The sequence below is a fragment of the Odocoileus virginianus genome, unplaced genomic scaffold, assembly GCF_023699985.2.
Source record: "Odocoileus virginianus isolate 20LAN1187 ecotype Illinois unplaced genomic scaffold, Ovbor_1.2 Unplaced_Contig_23, whole genome shotgun sequence".
Classification (NCBI taxonomy): Eukaryota; Metazoa; Chordata; class Mammalia; order Artiodactyla; family Cervidae; genus Odocoileus; species Odocoileus virginianus.
Genome location: NW_027224340.1, coordinates 1038285 through 1050684, shown reverse-complemented (window position 1 = coordinate 1050684; position 12400 = coordinate 1038285). Strand labels below are relative to the sequence as shown.

The 12400-nt window shown below is 66.2% G+C and overlaps 2 protein-coding genes across 8 annotated transcripts; both read right to left on the bottom strand.

Annotated features, from left to right (window-relative positions):
• Positions 1-1359: 1359 nt before the first annotated feature.
• On the bottom strand, positions 1360-8346 carry MROH6 (maestro heat like repeat family member 6). 4 transcript variants are annotated; one of them, XM_020881028.2, is made up of 14 exons: positions 6436-8346; positions 6148-6300; positions 5818-5972; positions 5181-5298; positions 4802-4986; positions 4579-4716; positions 4374-4488; positions 4122-4265; positions 3867-4040; positions 3567-3734; positions 3255-3374; positions 2933-3035; positions 2755-2820; positions 1360-2605 (listed from the first exon to the last, which is right to left on the bottom strand). In XM_020881028.2, exons 1-14 carry the CDS (start codon positions 6682-6684, stop codon positions 2376-2378), a joined length of 2118 nt encoding a protein of 705 aa, XP_020736687.2. In that variant the 5' UTR covers positions 6685-8346; the 3' UTR covers positions 1360-2375. The 4 variants fall into 4 exon arrangements, with proteins under 4 accessions (XP_020736687.2, XP_070320456.1, XP_070320457.1 ...); XM_070464355.1 differs by lacking the exons at positions 6148-6300; positions 6436-8346 and having other exon boundaries at positions 2933-3143; positions 5181-5886; XM_070464356.1 differs by lacking the exons at positions 6148-6300; positions 6436-8346 and having other exon boundaries at positions 3315-3374; positions 5181-5886.
• A 98-nt stretch (positions 8347-8444) lies between these two features.
• Positions 8445-11568, bottom strand: NAPRT (nicotinate phosphoribosyltransferase). 4 transcript variants are annotated; one of them, XM_020881041.2, is made up of 13 exons: positions 11327-11567; positions 11125-11252; positions 10959-11041; positions 10630-10760; positions 10431-10546; positions 9991-10187; positions 9769-9909; positions 9443-9527; positions 9271-9351; positions 9086-9188; positions 8843-8997; positions 8645-8752; positions 8445-8563 (listed from the first exon to the last, which is right to left on the bottom strand). In XM_020881041.2, exons 1-13 carry the CDS (start codon positions 11550-11552, stop codon positions 8501-8503), a joined length of 1617 nt encoding a protein of 538 aa, XP_020736700.1. In that variant the 5' UTR covers positions 11553-11567; the 3' UTR covers positions 8445-8500. The 4 variants fall into 4 exon arrangements, with proteins under 4 accessions (XP_020736700.1, XP_020736701.1, XP_070320487.1 ...); XM_020881042.2 differs by having other exon boundaries at positions 8843-8982; XM_070464386.1 differs by lacking the exon at positions 9271-9351 and having other exon boundaries at positions 11327-11568.
• Positions 11569-12400: the final 832 nt, after the last annotated feature.

Genomic DNA, 12400 nt, shown 5'->3' with positions numbered 1-12400 from the left:
AGATGGCCAGTGGAGTGGAGGGGAGTGGGTGCCCAGGCCAGAGAGGCCCAGGCCCTGCAGGGAGGCATGGGAAGAGGCAGGGTGCTGCCTGCAGAGCCCCCCATGAGGCTGGGCCCCGCTTTCCAGTGGGCCTTGCTGGGGGCTTTGCCCAGCCATGCCCTGTGGTTGGACAGGCTCGTGCCTGGTGGAGGCACCGGGCCTCAGACGCTCCCCCAGCTTCTGGCTCCAGGCTGCAAGCCCCTGAGGGGCCCGACCATCAGGTGGCTGGGGGGGTCCTCCCACCACCTTTTGGGCAGTATGGAGGGGCCACAGGGCCGGGACCTGGTGCCTCCCTGAGGGGGTCGGGCTGGAGACCCCCGAAGACATTCTCACCAGCCTCCCTTCCTTCTGCCTCCCAGGTTCTGACAGCCTCCTGACCTCCCCAGCACGTCCCCGGATGTTTCCCATAGTGTAATCCAGTTTTGGCATTCCCCTTGGAGAATCGCGGACTAATACACCAAACTATGCCCCTGTCTTCTCACAGACGAGTGCCCTTGGCCAGGGCCTCCCCTGCCCTCAGAGTGACCAACAAGGAGACCCTGGCCCCTCCCTGCTGAGCTCTGACTCTGCTCAGGATCTGTGTGGGCAGCATAGCTTCTCAGTCAGGGCAAAGCCTGCCTGACTCTGCCTAGGGCTGACCCAAGCCCCAGCCACATGTTCAGTTCAGTTCAGTTCAGTCGCTCAGTCATGTCTGACTCTTTGCGACCCCATGGACTGCAGCACACCAGGCCTCCCTGTCCATCACCAACTCCTGGAGCTTGCTCAAACTCATGTCCATCGAGTCGGTGATGCCATCCAACCATCTCATCCTCTGTCGTCCCCTTCTCCTCCCGCCTTCAGTCTTTCCCAGCATCAGGGTCTTTTTGCATCAGGTGGCCAAAGTATTGGAGTTTCAGCTTCACCATCAGTCCTTCCAATGAATATTCAAGACTGATTTCCTTTAGGATGGACTGGTTGAATCTCCTTGAAACCCAAGGGACTCTCAAGAGTCTTCTCCAACACCACAGTTCAAAAGCATCGATTCTTCAGCACTCAGTTTTCTTTATAGTCCAACTCTCACATCCATACATGACTACTGGAAAAACCATAGCTTTGACTAGATGGACCTTTGTTGGCAGCCACCTGCTGCTTTCCCTGTAATTTTAGCCCAAGCCTGATCTTGGAGCCCAGCCTTGGCCCAGACAGACACTGAACCCCTAGGATCTGTGTTTTTCATTTTGGCTGCACCATGCGGCATGTGGGATCTTAGTTCCCTAACTAGGGATCGAACCTGTGCTCCCTGCATTGGGAGTACAGAGGTTTAACTGCTGGACCACCAGGGACATCCCGCTGTATCTTTATTTTAAATGCTTTCCATTGGGCTGGGCAGGACCCCAGCCTCCAAGAGGCTGTGTGAGTGGAGGCCTCCATCTCTGAGGAGGTAGCTTTGGGGGCCCTGAAAGGGCAAGAGGACACCTCAAGGTGGGCATTCCAGGGGACAGAAGCCACTTGTCCTGGGTCTGGAGAGCCTGGGTCACTGCTTCAGAGCAGTCCTGAGGAACTTCTTCCACCACCCGGCCCTGAGCAGGTGCTGGGATGTGGGAGAGACAGTTCAGCCTGGTGAGGGGCAGATGCTGGCACTCCACACCTGAGCCCGCAGGTATCATCTCAGACCTGTGGTGTCCAGTGGGAGGTCAGGGGCAGCCTCCAGAGAAGACCCGGGGGGGGGGGGGGGTCTGAGATGGTGAGCTAGAGGGGAGGGGCAGGAACAGGGCCAGGCTACTCGGCAGTGGGTGTGGACAGGCGGACAGACGGATGCTTCTTGAGCAGGGAGGGTGTGGCCGGAAACCTCAGAACCTCCCAGCCAGCATGTGGCCAGCAAGGAGTGGAGCACATCAAGGGGGCTGACGAGCGGCCGGGAGGGCCAGAGGCAGCCTTTCACGGGGCTGGCTTCCGGGGTGGTACCCACTTCCATGTCCCCACCTGGCCTGGGCCCAGAAGGCCAGGCGCCATCCAGGCAGGGCACACACCGTGGGGCTGGGAGAGGAAGAGGCCTGCTGGGGGACAGACGGACGAAGGGATGGATGAGGCGAGAAGCTGAGGGTGAAGGTGCTTCGTCAGAAACTCGTGGTCCATCTAGTCACAGGGCGGTCAGGGTTGGGGGTCATTGTGTGCAGCAGACTATGCAGAGCCCCGACGGGGTCGGGGACGGGGACAGGCTCTGGTGCCCAGCACCATGCCCAAGGTGCCCCTCAAAGCGGACCTCTTCTGCAGATCTGCCCCCCGGCCAAGACAGGCCACAGAGCAGGGAGCCTGGGTCAGCACCCTGGCCCCCATCGGAGGGCCAGCCGGTCAGCTCAGCCTGGACCTGAGCAGCCCCAGCGGCCGGGGAGGCTGCAGTGCTGAAACGGGCTGTCGGCGTAGACGGGCGGGGGCCGGGCCGGCAGGCAGCTGGGTCGGCCGGGGCGGGGGAGGCGCCAGCCGCAGGGCTGGGGCTGCACGCGGGCCAGCAGCGCCACCTGCTGGCCAGACACGCGTGCTGCCGCCACCACAGCAGGCTCAGGGTCACTCTGCAGCCTCCCCAAGTCTGCGGGGACAGGGCAGTTCATATGGCGGGGGGAGGGGCTCTCCGGCTGTCCCCCACACATCCCAGTCCCCTACCCATCCACTTTGCCCTGGCAGCCACCACCTCTCTGGAACCCTGCGGAACCCCACGAGGGTGAGTCGGGCTCTCACCCTGGAACAGAGAGTCCAGCAGGTCCTGGTTGACGTGGCTGGGGCTGGAGTGATGGACCAGGAAGCCTAGACCAAAGTGAAGCCCTGAGTGCTGGCCCTGTGCCCACAGCAGCAAGGGGCTGGCCCAGCACCCAGAACCCTGGGTGCAGGGAGCAGCGTGATGCCAGGCCTGCCTCACCTGTGAGTAGGGTGGCCGCCAAGCGCAGGGGGCTCTGAGGGCTCCGCAGGTAGCCCTGGGTCTGACTCAGGAAGCTGGGCACGTGACTCGGGTACCACTGGACCTGGGGACAGAAGGGCTCCTGGGACAGGATGGCCAGCTCTGCGTGGAGTGGAGGCCTCAGAGGTGAGGCCATGGCCCAAGGGCCTCTGAGGCCTCGATGAGCCACCACCTTGACCGGAAAGGTGAGGAGTCTCAGTCTGGGGGGGAGTGGCCCTGGTGTATACTGGACCAAGTGGGCAGCTGACTGCACCCCGTCATTCTCACCGACCCCCCAACTGACCAGGCGGTGGCAGACGCGGCTTAGGGCCTCAGGGCTGTGGTAGTGAGCCTCCGTGCCCACCTCCTCCAGCAGGCCCCAGGGAAGGGCCTGGTCACAGCAGGCCAGCGTCCATTCTGCGCTCTGGAATGGGTAGGGAGCGAGGTTAGAGGTCTGAAAGCAAAGTGGCAAGAAAGGACCTGGGAGGCAGGAGGTGGCCAGGGTAAGGGGCAGAGGACTCCTGCAGTCCTGCGGGTAAGTCCCTGACCTGCGCTATCTGGAGAGGAGGCTGTGTTGGGGAAGGGTGGGGTGGTCAGGACAGTGTTGGGGGCTGACCTCAGCGGTGTCCGGGCTGGGGTCGTGCAGACGCAACAGCAGCGGAACGAGACTCTGCAGCACCAGCTTCCGCAGGGGGCGGCGGAGCCCCACCCGGAGCCCACCCCGGCCGCGCCGCACCAGCGTCCCGAGCAGCCCGACTGCGGAGGCGCGGACCGAGTCCCGGGCCTGCACAGGAAGGCGCGATCAGGAGCCCGCAGGAAGGGGGCGTCCGGAGGGCTGCAGTCTGCGGGAGTTCCCCGGGGGCCCCAGCCGGGTCTGGTTCGGGAAAGACAGGCAGAAGGGGCGGAAGGGGCTCACGTCGTCCAGGAGTGGCGGGAGGCGGGGCCGCAGCTCCACGCTCAGGAGCCGCACCGGCGCCCGCGGCCGCAGCAGGACCCTCTGCAGCGCCCCCAGCGCAGCGTCCACGAGCCGTGGGTCACCCTCGCCCAGCGCGCCCAGAAGTGCGGGGAGCAGCGTGGTCGCGTGGCGCACCTGCGGGGACAGGGACTCGTGGGAGCCCCTCGCCCTGCCCCGCCACGCCACGCCCCCGCCACGCCCCCGCCACGCCCTCACCTTCCCGCAGTTCAGCGCCAAGTGGCCGAGGCCCAGCAGACCCAGCCAGCGCACCGTGGGCTCAGGGTCGCCCTGCCAGGTGCGGAGCCGTTCCAGGATCACCTCCTCCCGCAGGAGCCGCGCGGTGGGCCGGCTCTGCAACAGCTGGCAGGGGGACACAGGGTCAGCACGCTGACTTTCTGCACAGGCCAGGGCCGCTCAGGGGCCAAGTGCACTGCCACCCCTCCCCATCCCTCCTGGAATCAGGCTCACCCCAGTGAAGAAGGCCATGGCCGTCAGGCGCTGTGCGTCGTCTGTGCTGCGCAGCCGCGGCAGCAGGTCTGCGAACAGGCCTCGCAGGTGGTGGTCGGCGTGGGCCACCAGGGCACTGGGACGGGGCCAAACGGAAGCTCTCCCTCAAGAAGCTGCCCCCTGACCACCTCCATGTCCCTGCTTCTCCCACACCCCCGCCCCGCACCTGGCCAGCAGCAGGACACCCTCCAGGTGGGTGCGGGCTCCCACCAGTCTCCTCCAGCCTCCAGCCTGCTCCATGCACGTTACCACCATGCGGCCTCCATCCCCAGTGAGCAGGGCCTTCAAGGCCTCCACGGTGCAGCTGGAGGCGGGGGCAGCAGCAAGTGGGCAGTGAGGGCCAGCAGGGCACAAGGCCAGCCCTCACACCCTGGAGTGTATCCCCTCACCTGGCGTGACTGTGCGGTGGCCCTCGATGAGATGGGGCCCAAACCTTGGGTGTGTCGGGAGGGTGTGCATCCCAGGCCAGCTTGTGGAGCTGAGTGACCAGCACCAGGAGAAGGTGCGGGTAGAAGCCTCGGGTGGCACCCACACAGCCAGACACAGCCAGCATCTCCCCAAGGGCGCGAGTGGCCTGTGGAACCAGGGGCTCATTCAGGCTCAGACAGGGCAGACAGGGAGAGGACAAGGCCTCCACGCTCGAGGGACGTTATGGACGGGTGTGACTAGGGTGAGCGCCTGCTGCCCCCGAGCCCCTGTAGCCAGACTCTCCTGGCCTCTTGGGCCAGGGCTGGGGTGTTCTCTGGCAAGCTAGATAGAGTCACCTACCGCCAGCGCCTCTAGCTGGGATCCGGCTGAGCCCTTTAGCGCCCACAGCAACTGCACCAGCACCTGTCCATTCACACGCTGGTTCCGGCTCAGGCTGCGCCAGAGCTCGGTGGCCGCCCTGGGGGCACGGGGCGTGTGAGACAGGGTCTGGGGCTGGGGTGAGGTGAGCCCCCAAGTCGGGGAGGCAGCCACTAGGACTCCAGCAGGAGGAGGGGGGGTTAACTGCCCCCCACCCCACCCTGGCAATCCCTGAGAAACAAGATGAGTGGCATCTGCATAGACCACATGGGACCCCGACGGGCCAGCAACAAACCTGGCATCATGAACAGTCACCGTGGGGAATAACATGGAAGATAACGTCCCCTGGGGGCAGACTAACCAGAGCCAGGGGCGTTGGGGGTGCAGAAGCCACCGGCTTGCTCAGGGGGGCACCCCCAGGCCGGGAGAGAGAAGGCCAGGCGCAACCAGGAACTGGCAGAGAACACGAGGTGGGAGGGGCTAAGGGAGGGAGGAGGGGAGGGGAGTCTCCCTCCTCCACCTGCCTGCCCTGGGCCGGACTCCATGACAGAGCCGGAAGGGGGAAGGAAGCCGCGTGGGGCCCCGAAGGACGCTCGCCTGGTGGGGCGGGAAAGGTTACCGGTTCGGGGCCGGTGAGCAGCGCAGCAGCGCGGACACCACGTCCCCGGAGTGCTCCAAGGCCAGCGCGCTCAGCACCCGCAGGGCCGCCCGCCGGGGCCGCCCCTCCGCCAGGTGGGGCACCTGCGCCAGCAGCCCCCGCACAAGCCCATGCACCTGGGGGACGGCGGGCGGCAGTCAGGTCTCTGTGAGCCCTGCCCCTGCCCCCACCAAGCGGGCGCAGCTCACGCTGACACCCCCCTCCCCCACCCCTCACCGCCCCAGGCTCGGAGGGGCTTGGCAGGCGGGGCCTGGGCGGGAAGGTGTCCATGGGGAGGGGCCGGGGGCTCACCTGGTCCTCCAGCCTGTGCCCCCGCGCCTCCAGGGCTGAGGACAGGGTGAGCGCTGTCGCCTGCGTTCCCACAAAGCCAGCCTCTTCCAGGCAGGCGGCGGTGTACACGGCCAGGTCTGCGAGGGCCCCCTCCTCCCAGGAGCTCCAGGGTGTCTGGGGATTGAGGGGGGGGCCTATGGAGCCCCCTTGCCTCTCCCACGCTCTTCCTCCCTCCACAGAACCTTTCTGCCCTCTCCCCGCTCCCTCCCCGGTTACCTACCCTGCCCCCCAGGCAGCCCTCCTACTTACCTGCTGGGGAACCCCCAGGGCTGGTTCCTGGGGAGGGGGCGGGGAGAGTGGCTCACCACCAGCCGTGGGGGCGGTGGCTGCCCTCCCGGGCTCCCCTGCTGAAGGTTCAGGCTCAGGCTGGAGCTGAGGGCCTGGGGCAGGGGGTCCCCAGGGCTGCCCCCGGCTGGCCCGGATTCCTTCAGCCAGGGCTGTCAGGGTCAGGGCCCCCACGGGGGCCCCGCGGGCCGGGCCCCACACGCCCCCAGCCATGGCCGCGGCACACGCCAAGCTTGTAGCACCTGTTGTTGGTCCTCCCAGGAAGTCGTGCCCAGGCCTGACCTAGAAGCAGGCCCCAGGCAGGCGGGACCAGGGACAGGTGTGGTGGCATGCGCGTGCGCCAGCGTGTGTGTGTGTGTGGGGGGGGGGGAGTGGGGAGTCATACAGAGGTGTCTCCAGGTGTGGTACCTGCCAGGAGCCTTGGGGGGGCCCTCCTGCCCAGGCTGCCTGCAGCCTGAGTGTCTGGGGTCCGGTTCTGCCCACTGGGCCCTAGGAAAGGGCCAAGCGAGGTCCCTGGGGGACAGATGATCTGCCGGGGAAGGGGCACAGGGCTGGTGGCAGGGAGGAGAGTCCTTGACCTGACCTCCAACCCTGCTGGGCATGGAATCTCAGCAAGTGTGCACAGCTCTGAGGGTCTGAGCCCAGCCCTGAACCAAGACCTTGCCTGACTCAGCCCTGAAAGGCAATTGAGTGCACGCTGGGCCAGGGGCCGGGGGCTGGGCTGTCCCCTCTGTGTTCCCACCCGACCGGACCTCCGGGAAGGGGACGGTCAAAGAGCGGTCACCCCCTCTGAACTCAGAGCACCCTGGGGGTGGGCCAGAGGAAGAGGAGCTGCCCGGTGCCTCACGTCACTGGATGAGTCACTGGGGGAGGGTCTGGGTCCTGGTGCCAGAGTGCAAAGCTCAGAAGTGGAGACCTGAGGGGGCCTTGGGCCTGGGTGTGTTCTGCTGTGTGCGTTGTGGCAGGAGTGTGTATCTCTCTCCAAGCCCCCCTCTCCCAGGAGGCCCGACTGGGCCTTTGCCCCAAATCCTCACTGTCATCCTCACCCAGCAACACAGTGGCCACTGCCCAGCCTGGGCTGGGGGAGCCGGAAGAGCTGGTCCTGCTAAATACCTGGGCAGGCGGGAGAGCCCTGGGCCGTCCCCTGGACAGTCAGCATTCCCCCGCGCCCTTGCCGGCTCCTGGAGCTGCCCACCACCCAGACAGGAGGCCGAGGCCTTGGCCCCCGTGTCCCACAGAGCCTCGACCCTCCCTCCTGAGCGGCTCCGCTGGAGTGGAAGCCGGTGGAGACCTGACAGGCCTGCAGCACAGAGGCAGGGCAGCCAGGGCCTGGCCGGGCGCCCAGGGCGGGCCCCTACTCCCTAACTTCTTCCCTGACTCAGTCAGGCAGGCCCCACCGCTCCACGTCTTTCCTGGCATTTTGCGGGCAGCAGCTGGGTCCCCACGACCAAGGCCTGGTCCACACTGTGACATGCTGGAACCCGAGAGGGAGCCGGATGGGCGGAGCCTGGGGCACAGGGACCCGCAGGCCTGCCAGCAGCAGTGGCAGGGGACACCCAGGCCTCCCCTTGGGGAGGTGGAGGTATCCCAGCGAGCCTTCCTGGGGGGAATCCCAGAGCCCCTCCAGCTGGTGCTTCAACCCACCCCGTGGCTCCCACCTCCAGCCTCAGTGGCTAAGGTCTCCCAGCCACTCCCCCAGCTCTTAGTTGGGCACAAAGACGGCCCCCATTTCCCTACAGCCCTGCCCTGCCCCCAATCTGCCCCTAGAGTCCAGCTCCTCAAGCCTCGGACACCCTCCCACAAGCCTTAGCTGATCTCAGGCCTCAGCACCAGGCTGCTTCCCGAACCCTGGCCAGCCTGGGGTCTCCCCTGGGAGCTTTAACCCTCTCACTAATTCCTGACTCCAGTCCACCTCAGGAAGCCCTGAGGATCCAGCGAGTGGCAGGCTGGATGAAGAAATGACACATGGCAAGTTGTGGGGACAGTGAATGACTCATGTTAATTTCAGGCAGTTCCCAGCATGAGGTTGTCAGAGGGCTCCTCTGGCACTCAGTCTGTCCACCAGAGCCTGGAGCTTCTCAGACAGTGCGACCTGCAGGAGGGAGATGTGGGGGTGATGGGGCCATGGGGGCAGAGAGCACAGGCTGGGTTGATGACGTAGGCCTGCACGCACCTGGTACAGTGCTGGCTGCTCCAGCCGCCTGTGGGCAGGGCTCAGACGGTGCAGGGACTGCTGGGCAAAGGCTCTGGATTCAGCCAGAGACGGCAGCGGCTCACACAGCTGTTGGGAGGCGGGAAGGAGCACAAGGTCAGATGTCAGAGCTTGGTCTGGGTTGAAGGTGCAGACTCGGGGATGGGTAGGGGTGATCACCTGTCCCTGCTTGACCCAGAGTCGCAGCAGTGGCTCCACGTGGGCTGGCCTCACAGTACGGGACTCCCGGGCCCCTTGAGGCCAGACTCGCAGCTCCTGGCCAGCCTGGGGAGGTGGCTCCTCTGCCAATTGCAGCACATCTAACAGCAGAGACCCTGTGTGTGTGTGCACGTGAGGGGCGCCAAGAATAACGTGAGGGGCCTGGGGCTCGGAACTGAACGGAGGAGAGTGGAGGGGCCTCACCATCAGAGCCCAGGAGCCGGAAGGCAGCCTTGCTCCCAGGCAATGTCTGCTTCTTGGGGTCCTCAGTCAGCTTCATCCGCGGCTGGCCTCCCACAGACACCAGCTGTGGGGACAGGGTGCTGGGCTAGCTGGACCTCCTCCCCGGACCCCCAGTCCACCCCCAGCCCACTCGCACTGCACCCCACCTTGTAGACACAGCCCAGGGAAGGCTGGCGAGGGCAGGTGACCACGCTAGTGCCGATGCCAATGACATTCACCTCACTGCCCTGGAAGGGAGTGGGTGGGCACTGAGCTCGGCCAGCATGTGCAGGCCCAGGGCCCCCACGCCACCCTCTGGCCTGCCCCTGCCCTGCCCACCTTCTGGGCCAGCCGGGCCAGCTCCTCCTCATCAATGTTGTTGCTGACAGCAATGGGGACTGACTGCAGCCAGGGCACCCCAAACCTGTGGCAGGGGAGCCCCTCGGATGTTCCCAACTCCCGCGGCCCCCATGACCTGTCCAGCCGCCCTCTACCACCTGCTGGTCTGGCTCAAGCCTTCGTACCTACAGGCCCCTGAGCGAGCCCAGAGCAGCCTCCTCGCCCACTGCAGCATCGCGACTCGGGTAGCCTCAGAGAGCCTCCCTCCTCCTTCCCCTGAGCTGGAGGGGGTCTCTCAGCAGACAAAGCCCCTCCCAGGGACTCACTGGGCCGCAGCTGTCCGGAAGACCCCGCGGATCTCCCGAGCCTGCTGAAGCAGGTCGCCACTGTCCAGCCTCACGCCCACTGCCTGGTAGCCCAGCTCCTGCAGGGCCAGAGCTACAGCCAGGAAGTTGGGGAGCCCACTCCTGGGGACGGGACAGGAGGGTCAGCATGGGGGGTCTGCAGCTTCTCTGCTGAGACCACCCTGGGGTGTGGCCGGGCCTCACCTCCACACACTGTAGGTGTCCAGCAGGCCCTGGAAGGCCCGGGGAAAAGCCAGGGCGTAGGCCACAAAGGCTGCCCGCTCCCCCCGGTGCGGCTCTTGCACACCCAGCCCCAGGTGGCCACACACGCGCTCCAGCCACGTCTCCACGCTGGCAGCCAGATCCACCTGGGCGCCCTGACCAGCCGCCGGAGCCAACATCTATGGAGAGGGGTGAAGAACAGAGGACCCAGAGCATGGTGGGGGTGCTGATTTGCCCCAGTAGACAGTCTGAGCACCCGTCTGCCAGCGCCACACCGAGACACCAGCCCAAGGTGGCTTGGATGGGCCAGGCATGGTACCTGCCTGAGAGCTGAGCAGGGACTGGCACCTCCTCCTTCAGGGAAAGGGATGGCTCTGGGGGTCTCCCCTCTGGAATGTAGCTAGGGGGACAGGGGTACTGACCGGGTCAGGGGGCACCTCGCTGCCTGAAAAGGAAGTGACGAAGGAGTGTGCCAGGGTCCCGGCCACCGGCACGCCCCGCAGCTGTCCTGCGAGCACGTTGCTGCTGGCATCGAAGCCTGGATCAGGGTAAAGTTGGGGGACTTCAGACATTGATGGGGGTTAGGTCTCGGGGCTAGACTCCTCCCTTCCTGGCCCTCACCGCCCAGGTAGCTGTAGGTAGAGGCAGTAAGACCCCCGTCGGGGCCCTGAGCACGACGAAGCCCCATCTCCAGCAGCCGCTTGTCGGGCCCTGCGATCAGGCGAAGGCGCGCGGCATTTGTGGCGATGAGGCTGTGGGAGCCGGGGAGTAGGGGACCGGAGTGACAACCAGGAAGCTACTCGGCCCGGCCTCTCTTGAGACACCGCGCAGCAGGAATGGGAGCGGGCCCGAGCTCCACCCCCACCCCGCCCCCACGGGGCCACGCCCCACAGGCCGGCGGGAAGGCCCCTCCCACTCGCAGGATCGGGCCTTCCCACCCCGAGCCCTACCTGGCGTAGCTGACCAGGCAGAGGAGCGGCGTCTCCAGCAGCTGCACCACCAGCAGCGGCCCGGACACCTGTAGTAGCGGCACCTGCGGGGCGGGCTGTCACTCGGTGCCGCCCTGCCCCGCTCGCCGCCCCCCCTCCGCCACCGCGTCCCACCCCCTGCACTCACGCCGGGGAAGGCGAGGGAGCCCTCGGGCAGGGCCCGCACCGTCACCCCAGAGCAGTCGAGGGCACGAAGGTGCTCAAAGAACGCAGGGTCTGTGTCTGAGGGCAACGCCGAAGCCAGGAACTGCACGTCTAGGGGCGACAGAGGCCATTGCAGGCCGGGGCTCTGGGGCGCGCGGGCGGGGGCTCGCCGGGCCGGGGCCTACCTGCGTCCCGCAGGCGGAAGGCGCGCAGGAAACGCACGCAGTCGCGCAGCCCCGCGGCCAAGGCGAAGGCTCCACCGAACGGGCACTGACGGAAGAAGAGCTCGAACTCGGCCTGGTCCTGCGCGCGGCCGGCGCGCCAGTAGCCCAGCGCCATGGTGGCCTGGTACAGGTCGGTGAGCAGCGGCCGCGCCGCCGCGAGCCCCTCGGGGTCCTGCTCCGCCGCCATCGCCCCGGACTCTGGCCGCCCCGCCTGCCTGCTTGACGTCCGCGCTCGCCGGGGCCCGCCCCGCCAGCGGGTTGGAGCTGAGAGGTTTGGCCACCGGGGCGCGACCGCCTCTCCTGGCAACCAGAACCCATGGGGCGGGCCGGGGAGCAGTTCCTGAAGCTGGACTCCAGCTGGGGCGTCTGCTACCCCTGGTCGGCCCCGTGGGGGCCGTCTGCCTTGTCCCTTGCCTCCCGCGGCTCCGTGCAGCGTAAGGAAGGTAAAAGAGGGCAATGCGAACTCCACACCCCCGGGCAGCTCTGGGCCACCACCACACCGCGGCAAGCCCACACTGTCCTAGGAGAAACGTGGTGCCAACCCAAGTAAGGGGACTTCTTGTCCACCAGCTGGCATGGAAGGCTCTCCAGTCCTGCACCCTAAGCCCCACAGGAATCCTAAGGGGCCTTAGAGGGCCCAACAACTCACTCTTCCTCACCAGTCACACCAGATCCAGGGAGGAACCACTCGTGACACAATCCTGCCCAGACCAGAGGCTGAGGGGGACACAGGTGGGCCAGGGGCACAGCTCCATGGGGTAGTGTGTCCTGGGGTCTGTCAGGAGCCCAGGTCTCTCTCCAGTGGGTGTGTGTGTGCCAGGTGGGGTGATGGGTGCCCTTCCAGGGCTGGAGGGAGAGGGGCAGGGCTAAAGGAAAAAACCCCACCTCCTTCCTAGACATAGATGCGCACAGGGTTTCCCACAGGTGACTATCTATAGTCACAAGGGCATGGTCAGGACGGCCACTGGGACCTCTTTCCTGGATGGTTCCAGGCTGGCACTTTTGTACCCATGGGGATAACTCAAAAAGAGGAGG